The sequence below is a fragment of the Mustela lutreola genome, chromosome 2, assembly GCF_030435805.1.
Source record: "Mustela lutreola isolate mMusLut2 chromosome 2, mMusLut2.pri, whole genome shotgun sequence".
In the NCBI taxonomy this organism is placed as follows: domain Eukaryota; kingdom Metazoa; phylum Chordata; class Mammalia; order Carnivora; family Mustelidae; genus Mustela; species Mustela lutreola.
Window position 1 is genome coordinate 56,122,943 of NC_081291.1, and position 23,282 is coordinate 56,146,224.

The following is a 23,282-nucleotide window of genomic DNA, read 5'->3' on the forward strand; positions in this document are numbered from 1 at the left end:
ATACTGTTATTCTCAGGTAAATGGTAATGGAGACAAGATGACTGGGGCAAAGAAGTGGGAAGCATTGTCCAGTTATATGGAGGACATCACAACATCTGGAAAAGTGTGCCAAGTTCACCTTGGAAGTGTTATTTGCCATGAACAGATAAAGAAATTGTGGTGTATATGTATATGTGTATATGTGTGTGTGTGTGTGTATTAATCAGCCATAAATGGAAATCCTTTCATTTGAAACATGGGTAGACCTTGAGGGAGTTACACTAAGTGAAATAAGCCAAAGACAAATACTACATGGTACCACTTATATGTGGAACTTAAAAGAAAGAAAGAAATCAAACCTTTGGAGATTAGAATAATGGTTTTCAGGGGCTGGGGTTGGGGAAATAGGGAGAGGCTGGTAAGGGTGAGTAAGGTCTGAGGATCTAATGTAATACATGGTAACTAGAATTGATGACCCTATATTGTATAACTGCAACGTGCTCAGAGAGAACTTAAATGTTCTCACCACCAACAAAAAACAACAAAACCCCCAAACAAATAAATGAAACAAAAAAACTGTGAGGTGATGGATGTGTCACTTAACTACATGGTGACAGTCCTTTCACAATGTATACATCTATCAAATCCCACAAGCATTTTATGAGTCTTGTAATTTTTTCAATAATACCGCCATAAAGCTGGAGAGAAAATAGTACCATTTGCTCCTTCCACCCAGGGTGTTGTCACTGGTTTTCCTGTGACTCAATGACTCATTTAGCATTTACTGAAGACAAACTCTTGGCCAGGTCCCATGCCAGGGGTTGTGGGTACACTGTCCCTGCTCTTAAGCAGCCACCTGTCTTGTGGGGCTGTGTACTTCACTCACATCCTACAAGTAACCCACCTGCTTCAGAGCTCCAAGGACTCCAGTACCTCCACTCAGCCCAATACCCTCCTGTGTGGCAGTTCCCACCACACCTAACTCCCAGAGGAGACTCCAGCTATCATCAGGCCCAGTCATGGAATAAGTCTAAGCTCCACCCATGCTGACTTCCCTTCAGGATCCAGGACCTCCTACTAGATTCCAGAGCAATGGCTTCAAATCAGGGTGTCCACTCTAGGGTGTGTTCCAAGAAATCTTACCAGTTATCAAGTAAATTAAAGGAGTCTTTTGTCCATAAATTAGGAGACTATAAGTCACCTCTATCTAACAGGCATTTTTTGTCCTCAGCTCCCATCCACCCTTTCCTCAGGTTCCCTTTAGAGAACTACCCCTTTTATGCACAGGCCATAGGGCTCAGGTAGGGCTAATCTTGCTTATTTCCAGTATGGGGGTGTGGCTCAGGCCTGTCAGAGCCCTACATTCTCATGACAATGATGACTGGCTGTGGACCTGCACATGAACCAACTGAGAGTGAGACCACTGCTATTGGCTGGTAGGTTGTAAGCCTGCTCTGCTACAGGGTAGCGCTTGTCCATATAGTTCATTGGAACTGAGTGGCAGAAACACCACCTGGGCCTCTTGATTCTGCCAGAATGACTCCTGGAATTTCCAGTTCTTTTCCTGGTTCAACACAGGTGAGCATTGCTCCCTGGCTGGCAAACACTCCCAGTGGAATATTCCTCTCCTGACTATAGGCTAAATGCATTGTGGGTAATAGGTATTTTTGTAATAAAAGGGTGTATGAAACCAGTTTCTCCCTTGGGGTACAGGAAGAGTTTATGCAGATCTTTAAAAAAAAACCACTATTTGAAATGTATGAAAATTGTCCACTTGTACCTAATGATTTTAATCTAACTCGAGATACTTGAGTTACTTGGGTTTCAATTTGGGCACATTTCATCTCAAAGATAAATGCATGGTCCTATATTTTGTCTGTCCATCTTCCTTTGTAGGAAGCAATGACAATTCGTAACAATCTCCTTCAGGAAACCACCAAGACAGGGATCTAAGTATGGCATCTGCTGGAGAGACTTCCAAAGGAGAGATGGTCAGAAGGCTCCTCTTGAGCTATGTGACACCGTGTTGCAGAAACCTCATCACCAGCTCCAATGACCACAGGATGTCCAGCTGGCTGGAGCTCAGAGTGCTGTGCGGAATGTGAGTCCAAGGCATGGCTCCAGGGTGCCCTCATATTGTGTAAGCCCTCAGAGGGCAGCACTGTGCAGCCTTGATGAGGGCTGTGTCAGGATGCTGCTTGAGCTGTCCCTGTTGCAGAATGAGTGCGGACATCAACCCTCCAGGTAGGTAGCAAGAACCACGAAAGTGCTCCCCAAACGCACACTGCCTCCTTTTCCTCTGTCTGGTAACATGTAAGTGGTTATCCTGCAGCTGATCTTTTATGGTCCCTCTCCCTGTATCTTAGCAGCCAGGAGGTGGGTGGATGTTTGTTATGTTGCAGCTGAGTCTTACTGGCACATGACGGCAGCAGTGTGACTTTAAAGGCCCACGGTTTCTAGAAACCTTGGTATGTGAACAACACCCCTCACTGCCAAAAGTTCTAGTATAATCTATCACTTCTAGGAAAAAAGGAGAAAGATGATCAAGAACAGAAGTATCCACGGTCTAATCATGGATATCAGAAGCCACTAAAATAAACACAGCCCTGGAAAGAACTAGACGGCGTGGCAGAGCAAGAGGACCAGATGGCCAGTCATGTCAGGGCTGTGGTGGGCATTAGGTGCAATATACTACCCAGAGCCAGGGGTGTCCACAAAAATGCTTGATAAGAGCCCAGCAGATTCACACCTACTGCCCCATGCTAGCTATAGGACCACAGGCAAGCAACACGAGCTCTTTAAGTTTCACTGTCTTGTAACATTCTGTAGGAGAGTTGTCATAAAGACTAAATAGGGATACACACACAAACCACTTTTGCCAGGTATACTTCGTTCAGTACATTATGGTAATCATCCTAGATCATCATCTAGGCAAGAGTTCTACTAGGAAAGGGTGATCCAAAGGATCGGCCATTTGCTACCACCAGAAGCACAGGTCCCATTTTTTCCCATACTGAACAGGCTAATGTAAACAGGTTACCTCCCGGAATACTGAAGCCCAAGGACACATTGTGGGGGTAAGCAGAAGCAAAGGAAGGTTCTCTCTTGTCTATTCACATAAGATAAAACCTGCCAGCTTGCCCACACTTGTCTTCCCCCTTCCATTAACTTGTAGGGACAAGTACAATAAATAATGAAAATAAAATCTTTTTACACAATGTTTAACCAAAGTGTCCTTCCTGCACATGGCTTAAAATATTGTGCGTAATTAGCAAATCGTGCTGGGTAATAGATTAACAAACACACATCCAGCATATTTACAGGCAAGCCATCCACATTATCAGATTTTCTACAGTTCAAAATGGTACAACCTACTAAGTAGAGGATGTCAAGTTCTAATTCCTGCATAAATAAAGTTTTAGAGACTGCAAAACATACATACTTTCCTCTTTCCCTTTCAAGCATGAACTGCTGACTGAAGCTAGAAATAAAAGGAGCTTTGTTTTATTGTGCAACTCAGGTATGTTGTTGTAGACCTGTCACCAATAATGGCCTGTGATCCAAGAGGGGAAAAATTTTCTGTGAGTCTTAATATATGGGCAGCATTGGTAGAGAGGGCCAAGCTGAACCACACTGGTGTATAACTACCAGAGCCTGACCTTAGAGATCAGTCAGACTGAGCAGAAGTAACAGAAATCATGCTTCACAGTTCATGGCCACATTAACATTTACAATGGCATGATACCTCCCCCACAGCCACCTGCCCACTCAACATGTTCTTTGGGCTCTCTTCTCTGTGCTCTTATGACATCCTATATATGCATTATTACATCAGCACTTATCTCCCTGTCCTCCCAATTCTTGGTTTAAAGAACTGCCTACCCAGAAGACTCAAGGAAGGACACATATTGGCAAAACTGTAGTTTTCAATACTCCCCTTGGTGTCTCAAACCTAGTGCATGCACAGATAAATGTGTACAAATAAAGTCAATGTAAGATGTGTGCTTAAAGAATTCACAAGACAGGAGACTGCATGAAAAAAAATATGTATCAAAAAAGGAAACAAGTTTAATTTAAAAGAAAAGCAAACCCAGAAATTGTCTGAGAAAACAACAGAACAAATTACTTCCTGAAAAGAGTTCTGCATCTTGGCGATCACATTTATTGAAAGCACTGGAAAAAAAATTAAAATGCCCGTTAGCGTGCAGAATTTTTGAGTTATCTGTAAATCAACTCATTTCAGGAGTGGAAGAATCCTTGGTCACTTCTTAATATCCAAATTTACGCAGGTTTCTCTTTTGAATGTCTTCTACATTTAAAGAGGCAATCATACAAAAACTCCTATATTCCAGACACGATAAATTCTTTGTTTCAGCCAACTCTTAATGGAGGGGCAACTAGTACAACACCATCTCCCCGGACAAAAAGCATCGGAATATTCCGTTTTGTTGACTGGAAGAGGAAAACAAAAACACAACACATTTATAACAAATACATAGTAGCATTTTTATTTTTTGAGAAATTTGAAAACAAAACAAAAAATAACATAGATTCACCATAACACAAATTGATTTGAAAACCTGACCACTTACTTACCTTTGTAGCACAATGAACCATTGAATTAACTGTTTACTTGTTTCTTCTAGACGTCAACAATTGGGGCAGAGTGGAGCTATCCACCAAAATCCATTCTCTTCCCCTTCCTGGCACACAGCTACATTACTCATGTTCCCCTGCAACCAGGTGCAGCCATAGGATTGGGTTTTAACAAATTGGAAGAAAACACAAGTGACTGACCCATTAACCTTTTATGAATGCCTCTCTGTGGTCTTCCCCACATGACTAGATGGGACTCAGATAATGAACTCTGAAGATGGCAGGGCCATAGGACAGAGGAAGCCTGGGTCCTTGACTGAGCATGTGGAAGAAAGCTATGCTAAACTCAAACTCCACTCAGGACTGTTATGTGGGTGAGAAATAAAATTCTGCTGTGCTGAGTCATTAGCTAGTGCTTCCAAGTGCCACTGTACTCACACTTGCGGAATGAGTACCCTGGGGGCACTAGCCTACAGGTTGAGACTTGGGAAGTAAGGAAACAGTTAACGAATATCTAAAATCCTCTTATGCCTTGGCAAAACGTGGGGTACAACTGTTACCTGCAATGACTTGGTAAGTAGTCTAAGGGCCTCCTAAACCTAAAGGTTCTAGGGAAAGAGGTTGGAAAAGCCAAATGTTAGTTGCTGATGCACTCAGCAGGGTAGTATAAGAGATAAGCCCAGGCAAGACTGAGCTGGTTTTCAAGCAAAGATTACAAGAAATAGGATTCACTGGTTCAAAAAGCCAACTGCCTTTAGATCCAGAACTATAGACAATAAACAAGAACAAAAGCTTTGAGGACCAAGCCTAGTAAACCTTCTCAGTTAAACAAACTCAGCCCTGAGGCAAGGATCAGATTAAGGGTGCTGCCTTCCCACCCAAATTTAGGCAAATGGCGTTAAGGGTCAATGTTAATTAGAGAGAGGAACAGGGGGAAGAAACTAAATTGCGGCATCAGCAAGCCACGTACAGGCAAGAACTTTGAGGTTACTGGCCCATAGAACTGTCTGCAAGTGAAAAGATCAGACACAGGTGAAGTCCTAAGCTTTTAAGAATTTGCATTCAAAGAAACTAAACCTGGCTAAAAAAGCCCTTGACTATTTGTCTTCCACCATAAGCAAGAACTTGACTGTGAAAACTCTGCAGCCCCCACTTAGGGTTGCCAGATGTAGCAAATAAAAACACAGACTGCTTATGGGACGCCTGAGTGGCTCAGATGGTTGGACGACTGCCTTCGGCTCAAGTCATGATCCTGGAATCCCAGGATGGAGTCCCGCATCGGGCTCCCAGCTCCATGGGGAGTCTGCTTCTCCCTCTGACCTTCTCCTCGCTCATGCTCGCTCTCACTGTCTCTCTCTCAAAATCTAAAACAAAACAAAAAACAAAACAAAAAAAAACCCAGACTGCTTAATTAAATTTGAATTCCACATAAATAGAAAAGAATTTTCTTGGTGTAAATATGTTCCAAATACCACATGGGACACACTTGACCTAAAAGACATTACTTTTACTACCAGGTCAGGAACAACTCTCCAGGGGATTCTGCTCTGTTTCCATTCCAAAGAGAGGGTTTTTTTTGGGGGGGGGGGGTAGGAGGGGGCAATTATCCTGTCCCTGCTCTGCTACAGAGGATGTGGGAGGGGCAATGGTAATTAATTCATTCTTTTTAGGTTCTAGGAATACCACAAGTGAGCACATGTAGATACCTGCCTCTGCCAGGCAGAAAGCATTAGTAAGAGCAGTTGTAGAGAGCAAGATGGAGTCCTTCATGTTGCGCGGGGGGCCACGTCAAGCAGTGACAGGAGGAGCTTAAGTGGACTGCAGCTACCTGATATTACCGACACCAGAACCAGATGATGATACCCCAGAACTGACAGCAAGCAGAAGCAGAGGAGATGTACAGGGGCCCAAGACTGATTAAAAGCCTTCAAAACGGAAGGAATTTTGCAGCAAACTGTCCAGACGCCTCAGATAAGGGCCCCTCCCTCCGTCTGACCACTTCAAAAGGGCAGCTGCCGCCAGAGGCTCTCTGTCTGACTGATCTCCACACAGAACTGAGAACCTTTACTGAACATCAGAAGCAGCAAGTGCCAAGAGCTGACCTGGACTGGACGAGCTTTTATCTCCACTGCGCCTCCACAGACTCACTTGGCGTTTGGTTTGTCAACTTCCGGCCCTCTGTGTTATCTTGTTTGCTGTGTGGCCTGTCTTGTGTTCTGCTTTGTGTACTGTGTAAGAAGCCAAGTTAATCACGGGGTGAAATGTCATTGAGTTTGGAATCCCGAACCTGCTTTATAATTAAGTTAGCCTTGCTTCGTGACTGAATAAAGCTGACATCGTGGAGAGACACAACTCTTGTGTCTTCAGTGTACACGTTCATAGCGTGCTCATGATGACTGTGTTTTCATAACTTTTTTTAAAATGTGAAAACCACATTTTACGAGCTTCTTGGGTACTGGAACTAACGTAAAAGGAGAATCCCTCACTAAATTTCTATATTTACTAGTATGCTAAACTCAAGTACACTTATCTATCACTGAAAAAGTAATCTAACTCTTCCCTGTAACACTCAGGACGGTGGCTCTCAATCGTGCATAAAGAATCACCTCTTTACCAGCTCCTAAGACAGTTTCCTAGGCTCCAAGCCCAGAGTCTCATTTAGGAGGTCAGGGTGTGGCCCATGAGTTTGCATTTCAAACACAGTGGAGGGTGATGCCAAAGCTCCGGCTTTAAGGTGCATACTCTAAGAAGCACTCTCTGAGAAACAAGTGTCATGTGACTGCTGTTATGAAGCAGTTATTCCTTCTGGTTTCCTTCCACTTGCAAAAGGTATGCTTAGTTCAAGGGCAGCAAGTTTAGTGAAAGAGTCCGTGTTCATCAAAATAATTGATATATTTTACTTAAATTTCTTACTCAGTGGTCCTGTCGGGAGCCAGTACAGGAGGCCTACTCTAAGAGCCGTAAGGGACTGAATATGATTGGCTGTTCATTTAGGTCCACTCTCGCGGGAGGTGCATGAGCACTGCATTTTGATTGGTTAACACTGCCTGTATAAAAACGCATGCGCCGAGGGTAAAGGGAGAGAAGAAAAAAGCGATTAAAGAAGAAGGTTCGCCGCTACGTGAGTCTCCGAGTCGTTCTTGCGGGCCGAGAGCGACAAGGTCCTATTTCTGAACTAAAAAGTTCCTTCCCTTCCTGTGGAATCCACTTCATCTGTAATGATTCTCCATTAATTCAATGATAGTTTTCTGGAGATTCAGTGAACAGAAATGAACATGGCAGCATCTTCCAAGACAAGTAGCTTCTATGATTGCCCTTAATGATCCTCATGCTTCCTGGTGTTCACAACCTTGTGAAATCCTCTCCTTTTGAGTGTGGGTGAAACTTATGCCTTGCTTCTAACCAACATAATACAGCAAAGGTAATGGGAGTCACTATCATAATTAGATTCCATAAAAAAGTTGACTTCCATCTTGCTAGCCAACTCTCTCACTAGGTTTGATGAAGCAAGCTGCCAAGTAGTGAAGACCCAATGGCAAAAATGGAGGCTTTCAGTCCAACATCAATGTGAATGAGATTGGAAGCAGATTCTTCCATGAGACTCCAGCCCTTGCGTAGCTTCATCAAAGACCCAGAAGCAGAAGACCCAGCTATGCTGCGTCTAGACACCTGACCTATAGAAATGGTGAGGTAATAAATGTATGTGCTTTTAAGCTTTTTAAGTTTTGGGGTAATCTGTTATGTAGTAATATGCATTCTTAAGGCAAAAAGTACTATGCTTATTTAAGTTTGGGAAATACTGCATACTATATACTTTTCTGGAGATAGTACTGCCAATTAGCTTTAACCTAGGCCTATTTTACTGAGCTATTAGAATTATACATGATGTATATAAAATGCATGGCACAGCACTTGACATATAGCAAGCATTCAGCAAAGGTTAACTCTCCAATCCCTCCCATTTCCACTTGTTTACTGTTAGAGTAAGTTTACCTTATGACAGAATACTTGTCCATATTCTAGTGTTATCTCTCTGAAGCTATTTTGCCTAACTGCTCACATTCAAGGCACCCACAATTTTTCTGTATAGTGGGCACTTTCTAAGTTAGATTTTAAAGCACACCATAGCAGGGACAGAGCATGGTCTGCCAGATCCTAGAGATTTATAGAACGGGCAGTCTACCCATGTTAGCTCAGCTACTCCTGAGCTCTCCAAAAGAACTAGTGCCATACTGCTAACTTGAAGATACCACTGTCCATCAATTCCATCGTCAACTACTTTGAGCCCCAGGCCCTAATACATAGAAATGAACCCAACAGGCTTTGAAGGCAGTTAGGCTGGTATTGGAAAATCTTACCATATCTCTTCCTAGCTGAACCTGGGCTTCCTAGGCTACAAAGTTGGAATAACACTGCTGGCCTGTTACCGGATTAAATGTAATAAAATCTGTAAATCTTTGGTTCACAGCAATTATTCAACATGTCTTAGTTTCCTTTACCCCATTTCTCTGTTCTCTTCCTGGATATTTTCCCTCTACTTTTATCTCTTTTTTGTTCTTAGACTTATTATCTTTTGACTTTACTTGTGAAAGCAAAAAGCATTCACAAGTAACTGTACTTCAAAATTTGAATTTTGATCTTTTCCTGGTCTTAGTTATATGCAGTACAACACTCTCCCGTGATGCTGGGCAGTGGCAGCAGCCACAGTTCCCAGTCAGCCATATGATCAAGAGGGTCAACAACCAATATACTTAACAACCATTCTGTTTTTCACTTTCAGTACTTTATTCAATAAACTACATGGATTATGCAACACTTTATTAAAAACTAGGCTTTGTGGTAGATGATTTTGGGCAACTACAGGCTAACGTAAGTGTTCTGAGACATTTAAGGTAGGCTAGGCTAGGCTACAATGTTTGGTAGGTGTATTAAATGTATTTTCAACTTAGAGTGGGTTTGTCAGGCTGTAACCCCACTGTATGTTAAGAAGATCTATACTTTATCTCTGTTATCTCTCCTACTGCCCTCTCCCATACTCCTCTAACAATCTGCACATATACTCGTCACCTGTAGCTAACTTGGCACTACTGGGAACAGTATGAGTAATGTCCTGGGCTCTGCTATCAAATAGCTCACAAGATGAAAAGGGTTATAGAAATGAAGAGTCAGTAAGATCAGTGTCAGCTGAGAGTACCAAAGGTTAGACGACCCAACCAAAGGAGGAAATGACCAAAGGAAGAAAGAAGGCCCAGGTGGTCAGAGATAAAGTGTCACTGAGGAGTTGGGACTGAGGCAGTTCTTGAAACAGGCTTTGCAGAAAAAAAGAAAAGGGCAACGTTCCAGTTAGGGGGCACATTATGGGGAAAAAAAATAGAAGCAGGATTACAGAGGGCACACTTTGAAGACTCAAGTGGACCACTATGGTCAGAGGAGTCATCCGAGAAGAGACTAGAAAGTTTCAATCACACTGAAGAGGGTCTTAACCTAGCCTGAACTTGTGCTTTGCTCTATAGGCCACAAAAAGCTTTAAATGTCTCTAAGCATGAATGTAACAAATGAAAGCATTGTGTGAGACAGTTACTTTGGCACTCAGTTGTGCATGGGCTGAAATGGAGGTGGACATAAAGGGAAATACCTGAGTGAGTCACAGCAATAGGAAAGAAAATGACACATTTAAATCAGCATGAAGGAAGAATCAACTAATTAGTTATTGATCAGTGTGACTGAAAGAGAGAAGTCCAAGAAAATTCTGCAATTTATGGTCTAAATAGTAGAAAATCGTGAACAGAAACAGGGAATTGAAAATGACTTGTTTTGAAGGTGAAGAACACCAGCAATTTAGCTTTAGAGGCACTGAGTTCAAGATAACATCAAAAGGGAAAATATTTTCAGTTAGAATACTGGATATGAAAGAGTGAAGATCAGAAAAGGAAAGTAACTGCAGATACAGATTTATCCACAATCACAATGGCCAACAATCACCACATGCCAGAGCTTTACACATACCAAATTTAGTGCATTTTGTTGTAATCCTGGGAGGTGGGCATAGTTGTCACTTTACAGAAGCCTCCGAAGCTTAGGAAGTTTCTCTAACTTGCCTAAGGTCATGAAACTAATCACCAGCAGCAAACATTTGAGCCTAGATCTATGAAGAGCCCAAGCTTTGGTGCTGTACTGATTACTGGTATGGACTCCGGGCTTATCACATAGGATAGTGACTAAATGATGGATCTGAGGGGAAAAAAACGTAGATCAAAATTTAAAAGCCCATGTTTACAGGAAGAAAGGAAGAAAATTTGTAAAGGAGTCAGCAGTGGTTGAAGACAGAAAGCCAGGATAAAGGAGAACTACAAAAACCAACAAATGCTAACAACTGAACACTTACTATGTGCCTATTGCTAATCTAAAGGCTTTTCACATAACCTTTCAATGAATCCTAAATAGCTGTATAAAGTGGGTCCTATTACCAACTCCATTTTATAGGTAAGGACACTTGTCACAGACAGGTTGGGTAGTGTGATAAAATTAAATAGCTGGTCTGCGAAGGAGTCAAGATTTAAATCTAGTCCTACACTCTCAGTCTATGTTTTAAACCACTATGCTCTAGGAGCATCAGACTGGCTTCCCAATACTTAGAAGATTTAAGTGTAATTTTCTTCTTTTATATTGAACAATGAAATATGCCAACATTCAGAAGATCTGCATAACTTCACAAACTAATATTTTCCAAATGATAAGTGTCATGCCTGTTGTTACAGAATCCTGCATTGTAACAAATCCGCTGAAAGGACGAAAGTAGACCAATGAATTTGCATATAATAAGAGTATGAGAAGTTCACTGATAATGGTCTCAGATGCCACAATGCAATTAACTTTCTTTTTTCAAGATTTTATTTATTTGTCAGAGAGAGAGAGAGAACACACAAGCAGGGGGAGTAGCAGTGGTTGAAGGAAGAGAAGCAGGCTTCCCACTGAGCAAGGAGCCCATTGCAGGACTCCAGCCCAGGACCCTGGGATTATGATGTGTGGCAGATGCTTAACCAACTGAGTCACCCAGGCATCCGGCATCTAACCTTTAAGAAACTACCACTTGTTGAGTTTTAACATAGCATCAAAGGCGAATATCCACAAAAAATACTCCTCCTTTTTCTAACTACCTCTCTGTGAGGCTGCATTTTCTTCAACAGTAACATACATAACAGATTAAATGCAGAGAAAGGTATGAGAATCTAGATGTCATCAAATAAGCCAGGTATGAAAGAAATTTGCAAACAGGTACAATAAAGATGCTTCTCACCATTTTTAGTTATTGTTAAATAAGAATGTTACTTATGCTAACATGTACTAGGCTTACTATTAATTTTAAGGAGTACTTTTAGAATTTCTCAGTTTTAGTTTTTATAGCTCAGATCCATATCAAACATTAGCAACATTGTCCAGCATTACTCTCATATATTAGCATACATAGGCATCTTACACTCTCATGTATCCATGAACCCTGGCAACCCTATGAGGTAGTGGTAGTATTCCCACTTAAGAATGAGGAAATTAAATCTCCCAAGTTAATTCCCTGGCCCAGTGTATCCTAGATAGGACATGGCCAGACCAGTACTAGAAACCAGGTCTGTCTGACCCCAAAGCTTTTACATTTGATTGCTATACTTTACTGAGCCCTATTAGGTATCCAATCATGACAGGCTTCCTGTAAGTGTGAAGCTGCTGGAGACTAAGAACAATTGACATTTTAAAAGTGAGGAATAGAACTGCATGACTTACTTTATATATCTCTTCGTATGTTTCCTCATCAATTTCTATAGTAGTCACAGTTTCTTCCACATCTCCCAATATCATATTTAAATGCTGATCATAAGCCTGAAGTGGAAAGGTGAGGGACCAAGAAATTTAATAATCAAATTAAGAAACTATGAACAGGTCTTCTGCACAATACTTATACCACAAATTTTATATGCAAGCAAAGAATAACTCTGCTAGTAATATACTGTTTCTTCACAAATTATTTCCAGTGATAATTTAATTAACCTGATAAAAGTACAAAGCTGTTTATATGAGTTTACGCAAAATAACTTGAAATTATTTTTTTTAAAGTATCCACCTTACTGGTCATCCAAGGCAATCACATCATTTGTAATATTTAATTATGAAAAAAGGGAAATTCATCACTTTTCAGTAGATTTCTTTCAATTCCCTCTGGAACAGCATGACAGGAAAGAGACAGTAAAGGAAATAAAATTCTTCAACTGCTAAGACGATGGCACTGCAGTCTCCCAAAGGCACAGGATACTACCCTTCAACCCTCCCTGTCCTAACCACCACCATGTAAAGTAAGTAGAGCAACACCCTGCCCAGTGAAAATCTAGCCAAAATAAATTGTGTTTGGCACTTGTGGACTCCATCAATAAATGCTGCAATTCTGATATTCAGGGATGTCCTCAATCCAAACTCCAAAGCTCATGTATTTTACTGAAAGGTGAAACTCCAGGGGCCTTATTCAGAACCCACTGAGGCTTACCTGTAACAGTATTAATTAAATGGCTGACCAGACTGTATGAAAATAAAAGCAGCCAATCAGCCACATGGGGAACTGGTAGCAAAGCACACTAACGGAGCAAAAATCTATACGAGGGCCAAAAAACAAACACATGAAGTTTGAGGGCCATTTAGTATAGAGGTAATCAAATCTAGCGGGGAACAGAAGCAACCTCTGAGAGCTCAGACAACATAACAGACCGGGAGTGCCTGTCCACGTGCCACCGGCCCACATGATTAAGCGCTATTCTATTTTTCTTGGCAAAATTGCCACTATTCCATTTCTGGGGGGTCCCTCTTCTCGTAAAGCTAGCTGTGTATAAGGCTACTGTCTCCCTAGGTCCCTACTTCCTCTCCAAGTACAGGAGGTCCTTCACTTTAGGTTTTATGGAAAGTAAAAATCAAAGTACTTAAAAGAGTAGGGCTGCAGTCAAAAGGCCTAGTTCCTATTCTGGCCCTTCCTTTACTGGCTGTTAAACTTCAAGCAGGTAATTTCACCTTTCTGAGCCTGAGCTTCTTCAAATGCAAAACAGGATTAATAAGTATCTACCCTCACAGAATTGTTCTAAAGGTTAAATGAGGTATTGCAGACAAAACACTTATTTATTTATTTTTTAAAATTTTTTTCATTCGAGGGGCACCTGTGTGGCTCAGTGGGTTAAAGCCTCTGCCCTCGGCTCAGGTCATGATCTCAGGGTCCTGGGATTGAGTCCTGCATCAGGCTCCCTGCTCAGCAGTGAGCCTGCTTCCCCCTCTCTCTGCCAGCCTCTCTGTCTGCTTGTGATCTGGCAAATAAATAAATAAAACCTTAAAAAAAATATTTCATTCATTTATTTGAGAGAAGAGCAGGAGGAGAGGCAGAAGGAGAGGGACAGACTCTGTGCTGAATGTGGAGGCTAAGGTGTGGCTCAATCCCATGACCCTGAGATCATGACCTGAGACAAAATCAAGAGTTGAACGCGTAACTGATTGAACTACTTGGGTGCCCCCATACAAAACATTTATAATAAATGCACTTGGCATGTAATTAATGCTCAATAAATACTAGCTATTTTAAATCACTTTAAGGCAGAATGGCAGTAATAAAAACAATATACTCAGGAAACGAACGAGTTGCCAAGAAAGGGCAAAAGGTTCAGTATACTCTCTTTTGAATAAATAGCGCCACTTCAAAGGACCAAACCTGTAGAAATATTTGCGGACACACACAAAGAAATATGTATAAAGATATATACCGCAGCATTATTTGTAGCAAGAAATAGAGAACAGTCTTAAAAACCCACTATTACCATATAGAAATCTATGCTGTCATTAAAAAGAATAAAGATTTATATACACTCATGATCAATAATCTCCAAGAAAGATTAAGTGAAAAAGGGGCTCAAAAACATGTATAGTAAGATCCATTTTTATTTAGAGTTGGTGTATACAGTGCATATATATATGCATGTGATCACATATATATGTATATTTGTGTAAATATACAGAAAAGATCTGAAAGACCACAGACCTGATTTTTAAGTGGTTAGCAAAAGAAAAAATGGGATTATACCTTTCACTCTATGTACTTCTATGCTATTTAATTTTTGTCACAAGAAAACAAAAATTTATGTACATGTTAGTAACTGAAAGAACACTGAAGTAAGAATGGAGAGTAAATGCTATTTACAAATAAACAGAAGGAAAGAAATGAAAATGTTCTTTAATAAACACATCATTTCTGTGAGGGGAAAACATGTTAAAAACATGAACAAAATGCAGTTCCATTTGGCTTGTACAAATATGGATGACCTACCTTTCTCTTATCTACACTCAAAATACTCCTCTACACTGGACAGTGTTTATATTTCAAAGGGGTTGGGTTAGTAAGGGATGACAAGGAAATAATCTGATTTCAAGGTAATTTAATAAATTTACTTACATGTAATCTGCCTCGAAGCTCTCTGTCATTTCTCATTTTCACATAAATTCGCTCATCCAGGCTGAGCCTGATGAGATCCAGGGGCTCTTCTACAGTGTTGGTGGTTTGTTGCTGATGAAAGAAAACAGGCTTAGTAATACAGAACTAGGGAGTGCGGTGTTCAAATCATTGCTATACTGTGTGATTGTGGGCAGGTTACTTGACCCCTGTATGCCTCAGTCTCCGAATATGCAAAATGTGAGTAATAATAGTGCCAATCTAATACTGTTGTTGTGAGGCTTAAATGACATGTATGAAGGCTTAGAACAGATCCTGGATCATAGTAAGTGCTGTATAAATGAAGGCTGAAACATACATACACAGGAAGTAGTTATATGGCAAAATAATCATCACTGTATTTGTTGCCTCAAAATCCAAACTGCCTAACCCAATTTCAGTTATGGGAAGTTAGTCTCTGGGACTTTAGCCTTACCTCAAATATCACTCAGTGATTTGAAAAACATCCACTTAATGATTACCACACACACTAGTCAGAATGCTAAGGAAACATGAATGTTTGAGGGAAGATTATGGGTTCAGTTTGGGTCAAGGTTGAGTTTAGGGTACCAACTGGCCACAAGATGAATATACAGAATACTGGTTGAAGGCACTAGCTTTGAAGTCAGGCAGTATGGGTTCAACTCCTGAATCTGATACTTACATGAATTCAAACCTGTATTTCAATTACTTAATTTATGAGACAGTACGTGCTGTCACTTACAGAGGGGCAGAGGGAAAGTCAGAATCTTAAGCAGGGTTCATGCCCAGTGCGCAGCTCCATTTGCAGCTTGATCTGACCCCACCCTGAACCAAAATCAGGAGTCAAATGCTTAACTAACTGAGCCACTGACAGACATCTTGTGATACTTATGAATTCAGATTAAAAATCATGCCATCTCTAATTATCAGCTTCCCTGTTAGTAAAATGAGGAAGCCATGTCTTCCCTTCATATCTTGTGAGTGTAGAATGAGCTAATATATGAAATCAACATATTTAATGTATTTAAAATAGTACCTGGCAATCTGAGAGTACTTAGAAATGGTTCTTGTTATTAACAATTAAAGAACTGTGACGGATCAGGGCTAAGATGACTCTGAGTCATCCAAATGCAAGCGATGGTTGAAGCCAGGAGTTGGTAAGATTATTCAAGAAGTGCTTCTTCAGTGAGTACATTTGGCTAGTGGAGGTATGTGACTGAATGCTACAGGCTCTCAGCTTAAAAAGCTAGATTGGGGTGTGGAGGGGGGTGGGGAACCAAACTAGTTCCCACTCCCAGAAAAACAGGTGTTTGTTAAGGAAGAGCTAACCAACTACGAGATGATAGAGAGGTCAGTCCCTGCCCTCAAGTTCATTCTAGTGGGGAGAGGCATATTAACAAATATACAGTAATACTATAAGATACACACCACAGAGCCCTAGTGCTCCTTTAGGCTTAGTCTAGAATGCCCACTAGCCACATACTTTTCCTCCTGCAGCTTTAAATACTGCCATTTCAAAGGATTAACCAATTCATCTGTTCAGTAAATTATTTGTTCAGTGTTTCCAGCACTGTTCTAAACAGGATGGTCAGGACGGTGCCCAGAACTCCTGTTTTTAAAGAACTCATATTCTGGGTGCCTGGATTCAGTAGGTTAAGGATCTGCCTTCAGCTCACCTCATGATCGCAGGTCCTGGGATCATGACCCACCACCGGCTCCCTGCTCAGTGGGGAGTCAGCTTCTCTCTCTACCTCTGCCCCTACCCCTGCTGTGCTCTAACAAGTAAAATCTTTAAAAATTAAAAAAACAAAAAACAAAAAACAAAAAAACCCAACAAACCCCCCCCTCATATTCTGGAAGGAAAGATAAAACACTGAATAACGAAGAGTACATTTAATATTAACAACATGTTATGAAGAAAAATTAAGGCGACTAAGAAAGAGTGCTGTTTTACGTAGGCGGCCACATGAGTCCTGCTTGAGGCGGAGATTTCAGGAGAAAACTTAAGTTGCAGCCTCACCCACAGATATATCTGAGGAAAAGGATTTTGGGGGAAAAGAAGAGCAGATGAGAAAGCCTGAAGGACCATCAACTTATTTTATAGACCGATTCCTTGCTTGTTTTCCTCATACCACATTACAGTTCCTACCTATTGCACATGTTTCTATTATCTGCCATTCCCCAGAATATAAGCTCCAAGTGGGGATAGGGATGTTCGTCAATGCCGGTGTCTCTGGTGCACAGAACGGTATCTAACCATATAAAGCCGATGTTTACTACGTATCTGTTGGATAGATGAAACTGCTGCGCTCAATAATCGGAACTAGTGGGGTGCCTGGGTGGCTCAGAGGGTTAAAGCCTCTGCCTTCGGCTCAGGTCATAATCCCAGGGTCCTGGGATCGAGCCCCGCGTCGGGCTCTCTGCTCAGCGGGGAGCCTGCTTCCTCCTCTCTCTCTGTCTGCCTCTGCCTACCTGTGATCTCTGTCTGTCAAATAAATAAAATCTTAAAAAAAAAAATAATCGTAACTAGTAAGCCTTATTATCACGCTTTCTATCAGAATCCGTAAGGCAGGCAGGGATAATATTTCTCACCCTGCAGACGAAGATGAGATTCAAGAGAAAGGAAGTTAACAACATGAAGAATAACTAGTTTTCAGGCTGGCTTCGGAAAGGAAAACATCTCAGGGCCTGAGACAAAATTCGGAAGGGGCGCGGTTACCAAGAGGCAGCTTAAAGCCGTGATAACCCAGAGACAGGCGGCATGACAGGCCACCTTCCGGTGAGGCTGGAGAAGGTAGCCCTAGTACGCAAAGCCCAGCGGGGCCAGGACCCATAGCGAAGTCCTCCTGGGGCGAGCGACTCAGGACCCACTCACCTGGTCCACGTCGTCCGCCATGTTTCAAACCCTGCGCCCTTTCCCGCCTCTCGCGGGAGTACGCGAGCCCCTCGGTATTGTCTCCGGAAATGTGAAAACGCAATGCGACGGAAGGAGAACATACTGCTACGCGCCGTCTTGCTTCGTAGGGTTTGTATTGGTCATTTGAGGCTGGGCGGAGCTTCATGGGCTTAATTAGGTCCGTAAGGCAGGGGCGTTGCGGCGTCTTTTCCCCTGTGGGGCGGAGTCCGCTTTCAGCTTTCCGTGGTGTGGTGCGTCACTCTCTAGGGGAGTCTTGCCTGGGCATTATGGTTCGGAAGCGCGCGGCCGGTAGGGAGCCGCAAGGACGCGAACCCTGCGGCCGGAAGGCCAAGGGCGAGAGCATGGCCGGGCGTGAGGAGAAGGAGGCGGGTGAGAGCGAGATCTAGCCGGGCTTAGGGGGATATGCTGGCGGAGGGCAGGAGGCAAGGTGTGGGGAGCGGGGAGGCCGGGCTCTGGGAGGTGGGGGGCGTAGGCTGCCCCGTGTCCATCTTCCCGGAGGAGACGACATTACGCTGTAAGGGGAGACAGGCGGTTGTGTCGGTGCTCTGGTCCTTACCGACGTCGCTGCTCATTAGTCCTCGTGAGGAGTGATGCACCCTAGGCGTTCCCCCTGGAGCTCTGCCTGGCCATTGGCTCTCGCGCGTAGCTTCTTTCTTCCTCCCTGTTACCCACAGGATACGGTCCAGCCTCCTGCAGATGCAAACAGCTGAATAGGGAAAAAGGCATTGCAGTTGTTTGTGGTCCCAGAAGACGGATGGACCAGAGTGCTGTAGTTTGCAGACTCCCAGAATAATATCTTCAGTTAAATCTCACCCCAGAGTTCCAGATTCAGATCCAATCTGACTTCTCCACCTGGATATCAAATATATTTCTTATATTTGTCAAGGGCAAAGCAAAACTCCTGATTTCCCCCTTTAAACCTATTTCCCCACCTTTTCCCATTCCGAATATATGGCAGTTCAGAAATTAAATTAGCTCTTAAGCACACCTTTCCCTTACAGGTACACATCTAATCCATCTGAATCTCAAATCTCTTCACCTCACTTTGTTTCCACAGTCACAATCCCTGCCTAAAGCCACCATTACTTTTCAGTTGAACGATTACAGATGCCTCTTTACTGGACTCCCGAATTTCTTTTATCCCCCTGCAGTGGTTTTCCCACCCAGGAGCCCAGGTGATTAAAAAAAAAAAAAAATTGAATCATGCCATGTTCCTCTGATAGACCTGTGGCTTTCCATTGCTCTTGGCCTAAACTCCAAATTCCTTACCGTGGCTTGCAAGACCTTACATGATTTGGCTGCTGCTGCTTCTCTTGTAGTCTCCTATGACTCTGCCAGATACTCTCTCTACTGGCTTCCTTTCTATTTTTCAGACATGCCATGTTGTTTCTCACCGTGAGCCTTTGGCTTTGATGTTCCTTTCTCCATGGCTCTAGGGTGGCAGATTTCTTCTGTTCCTTCAGAAATCACACCACTTTGAGTGCCTTAGCTAAGGTGATCTTCCCCAGGTACTCTTTACCACAGGCCCTAACAGCCTCTGTCACATAATGTAATGATCTTGTTAATTTACTTCTTTTTTGCTTCCCACAATTTAAGTTTATGAAACACGTTTTATTTTTACTGTGTCCTATATTGTTCTCTCTTGCTGTGCATTTATTAAGTGCTCAGTAAATATTTTAAATAATTGCATAATGCATGCTGTAGAAGGGATTTCTGGGGTTCTTAAAATAATCTGTGTGGATTAGGTAACCAGCAAGGACTCCTGTGACCCTAGATTCAATAATCCTGTGATTCTTTACATAAGTTTATCATCCGTTAGTACATAGGCAAATGGAAGTCATTTCTAAACTTAGAAGGTGATTTACCTCATGGTTAATGCTATGAGTTCTACTTTATTCATTTACTCATTCAGATGACATTTTTGGGATACCTGATATGTGCTGTGCACACACTAGTTGACGTGAGAGAGATTACTTGGAGGAGCTTAAAGTTCCGTAGTGTTGATGTTTACAAAAAATACTCAAGACAGTGTGATACATTGGAAGAAGGTAGCAGGCTTTGTGGCTTCTGAAGGAATAATAAGTTTGGAGAGATTGGGAAATGCTCTCTAAAGGAGTTATGTTTGATCTGCGACTTTGAGAATGAGTAACATTTCAGCAAATGGCTATGAAAGGGGTTTTTATTTCCAGTCAGAATATATTCTGAATATGTGGCAGTTTAAAAATTAGAAGTTGTAATCTGATGGAAATTCCTCCTGCCTGGGTACCATTCCTTCCTGCTAAACACTTTATTTGGATGCCAAATCCAAATGCCAAACACTTTATTTGGTGCAGCTCCAACAATTAATTGTTCATATGTACTTGTGTAAATTATTTTGGACAAGTAGTTTAGCTGCTCTGAAACATACTACTGTCTTTCAGGGTGGTTGTGAGTTTTCAGTGAGATAGGCACTCCTGCCATGGTCCATATCAGGCAATCAGATGGGCTAGCTTCTATCAGTTCAGCTTAGGTGTAGGCAAGGATGCACCCAAGCTTCACTGAAACTCAGCTGGAGGAGCTAACCGGTGAGCAGCTTCCAGGAAGAGTTACTACTTCTGCTGTGCTTGGGTGGAGGAAAAATCTGGCTGTGGTTTGGGCTACAGGTGACACTGACTCAGTGACCTTCAGTGTGGTTTCTAGCAGCACCTCAGTGCATGCCAAGATGACCCCTGGCATCATTCAACATTTAGGTTCAAAGAAAATGGTCTTCCACAGTATTTCCGTGTTTCTATTAGGGCATCTCTAATTTCTTTTTTTTAATTTTTTTTCAAAAGATGTTATTTATTTATTTGACAGAGATCACAAGTAGGCAGAGAGGCAGGCAGAGAGAGAGAGAGGAGGAAGCAGGCTCTCCCCTGAGCAGAGAGCCCGATGTGGGGCTCGATCCCAGGACTCTGAGATCATGACCTGAGCTGAAGGCAGAGGCTTTAACTCACTGAGCCACCCAGGTGCCCCTCTAATTTCTTCATGTTTCTTCATTGTGTTAATGCTTTCATTGATATGACTCATTAATTCCTTCAACAAGTATTTACTGAGCACCTGCTATTTCCAGAGACTGTTCTAGGCACTAAAATTCTAGTAGTGAATGGGTCAGGCAAGGTCCCTGCTGTCACGATGCTTACAGTTTGTGGGGAGGTCTTGGTAGGGCAGACAATAAAAAGTTAAATAAGTTCACATGGTGATGAGAGTTATGAAAAGACTTAAAGGTGATAGAACTGACATGGGGGTGGCAGGTTCCGGGGGAAGTAAGTCAGAGTCAGTGGTCCAGGGACACCTATTTTGAGGAGGTGAAACTTTGAATCAATTAGGGTCCCGAAGGAGCTTTTCAAAGGAAGTTCTCAGAGAAGAGTTATAGGCAGAGGAATCAATATGTTTAAAGACTTAGGAGGAAAGGAAATGTGGTTGGCACACGACTGGACACAGTGAGAAGCAAGTAGTAGGAATTGAGGCAGGAAAGGTAAGCAGGACCCTTGTCTGGAAACCAAGTTAAGGAGTTCATATTTTATTCTAAGTACTCGCAGTTTTAAGCAGGTATTTAAAAACCTCAATAGAAGGCTAAGCAGACCAAAGTGATAATTCCTGCCCTTCTAAAATTAACATATTGAGCTCAAGGAGACTGGTTAGGTAGGCCTAGAAAATAGCCTCTGGATTCTCTGGGACCCCAAAAGTGTAAAGAATTAAAAAAAAAAAAGTAACCTGTATTTCTGCTATCCAGAAATAATGGCATATTTCCTTCTCATCTGTTTCTCTAAGTAGTGGAAACCATACTGTAAAAACAATTTTGCATGTTTAACATTTTATCATGTCATTTCCTCTGTCTTAAAAGATGACTGAGTTAATATTCTAATGTATGTGCATAATGATTATATCATGGTTGGGCATGCAGATTTTAAAAATTTTACGGGTATTAGAGTAGTCCCCCCTCTTATTTGCAGGGATATATATTCCAACACCCCCCCCCAACCTAGTGGATTTTTGAAACATGGGTGGTACGAAACCTTGTATATGCTGTGTTTTTTTCCTATATGTTCATACCTATGATAAAGTTTAATTGACACATTAGGCACAGTAAGAGATTAATAGCCAATAATAATAAAATAGAACAGTTAAAGCAATATACTATAGTAGAAGTTATGTGAATATGTTCTCTTTCTCTCAAAGTATCTTAATTGTATTGTACTCAGCCTTCTAATTCTTAAGGTGATGTGAGATGATAAAATGCTTAGTGACTGAGTGAATGACTTAGGCATTGTGACGTAGTCTTAGGCTACTCTTGTCCTTCAGGAGAGTGTCAGAAGGGGGATCATTGGCTTCTACCCTGGTTGGTCCCTTACCCGCACCAATTGAAACCACAGATGGGGGGAATGATTGAAAATAATCGTGTGGAAATTTTTCTTGATTCAGAGTTTTTTGTTTCCATTCTTGCCTCCCTTCTGACTCGTTTAACTCTTTCTTCAAAGCACAAAAATGGACACAGTTGTACTTTTTTAACCAACTATATAAGTTTGGTGTGGAAGAAATGGTGCTTTTGAGTTATCCTCCCACCTGTGTTTTTAGATTAGTAAAAATGAAGCATTTCACACCTTTGTTTCACATGTGTTCATAGAGGGCTAAAAAGTGTAAAAAGATCCAGAAATCCTGATGTCAGGATCATCCTACTCAGACTGTCAAGTCATAAACCTTTAAGCAGCTTCTGGCCTTGGAATAAGAAGCATCTCAGATTGGAAAGAATTTTGAAATTGTTTGTGTTTTGGTTAGAATGTTTATTTTTATTTTTATTTTTTTTAAAGATTTATTTATTTATTTGACAGAGAGAGATTACAAGTAGGCAGAGAGGCAGGCAGAGAGAGAGAGGAGGAAGCACGCTCCCTGCTGAGCAGAGAGCCCGATGCGGGACTTGATCCCAGGACCCTGAGATCATGACCTGAGCCGAAGGCAGCGGCTTAACCCACTGAGCCACCCGGGCGCCCTGGTTAGAATGTTTAAAGCATGAGAATGCCTGAATTCCTTTTATAAAACATTGTAAAGAAACTGAACTGAATTAGTGATTTTATCTAGTGTTAGAACAAATGCCCTACTACTAGGAGAAATCTATTAAAATTATGATTTTATTTAGATGGAAAGCTTTTCTCCCATGCAAGAGTATATTCTTGGGGAATAGAAATATCTATCAGTAGAGTCAGTAGGACAAAACATAAATGAAAGGAATGAACAATCTGATATTAGGTTAGTATTGCTGCTCCTTTTAGAACCTCAAAAACAACT

At 41.8% G+C, this 23,282-nt stretch overlaps 2 protein-coding genes across 4 annotated transcripts in view; one reads left to right on the forward strand and one right to left on the reverse strand.

The window, feature by feature from the left end:
• Window positions 1-4,025: 4,025 nt before the first annotated feature.
• LSM3 (LSM3 homolog, U6 small nuclear RNA and mRNA degradation associated) lies at window positions 4,026-18,047 on the reverse strand. The gene is made up of 4 exons (XM_059161857.1): window positions 17,937-18,047; window positions 15,044-15,154; window positions 12,352-12,447; window positions 4,026-4,431 (listed from the first exon to the last, which is right to left on the reverse strand). The coding sequence occupies exons 1-4, from the start codon at window positions 17,955-17,957 to the stop codon at window positions 4,351-4,353; spliced, it is 309 nt and encodes a 102-aa protein (XP_059017840.1). The 5' UTR covers window positions 17,958-18,047; the 3' UTR covers window positions 4,026-4,350.
• A 103-nt stretch (window positions 18,048-18,150) lies between these two features.
• Window positions 18,151-23,282, forward strand: part of XPC (XPC complex subunit, DNA damage recognition and repair factor) — a 53,332-nt gene continuing 48,200 nt past the window's right edge. Inside the window, exon 1 of one of the 3 annotated variants that reach the window (XM_059161849.1) lies at window positions 18,151-18,347. In XM_059161849.1, the coding sequence (XP_059017832.1) occupies window positions 18,245-18,347 (103 nt within the window). In that variant the 5' untranslated portion in view covers window positions 18,151-18,244. The remainder of the gene's footprint in view (window positions 18,348-23,282) is intronic. The other 2 variants (XM_059161848.1, XM_059161853.1) reach the window with 2 other exon arrangements.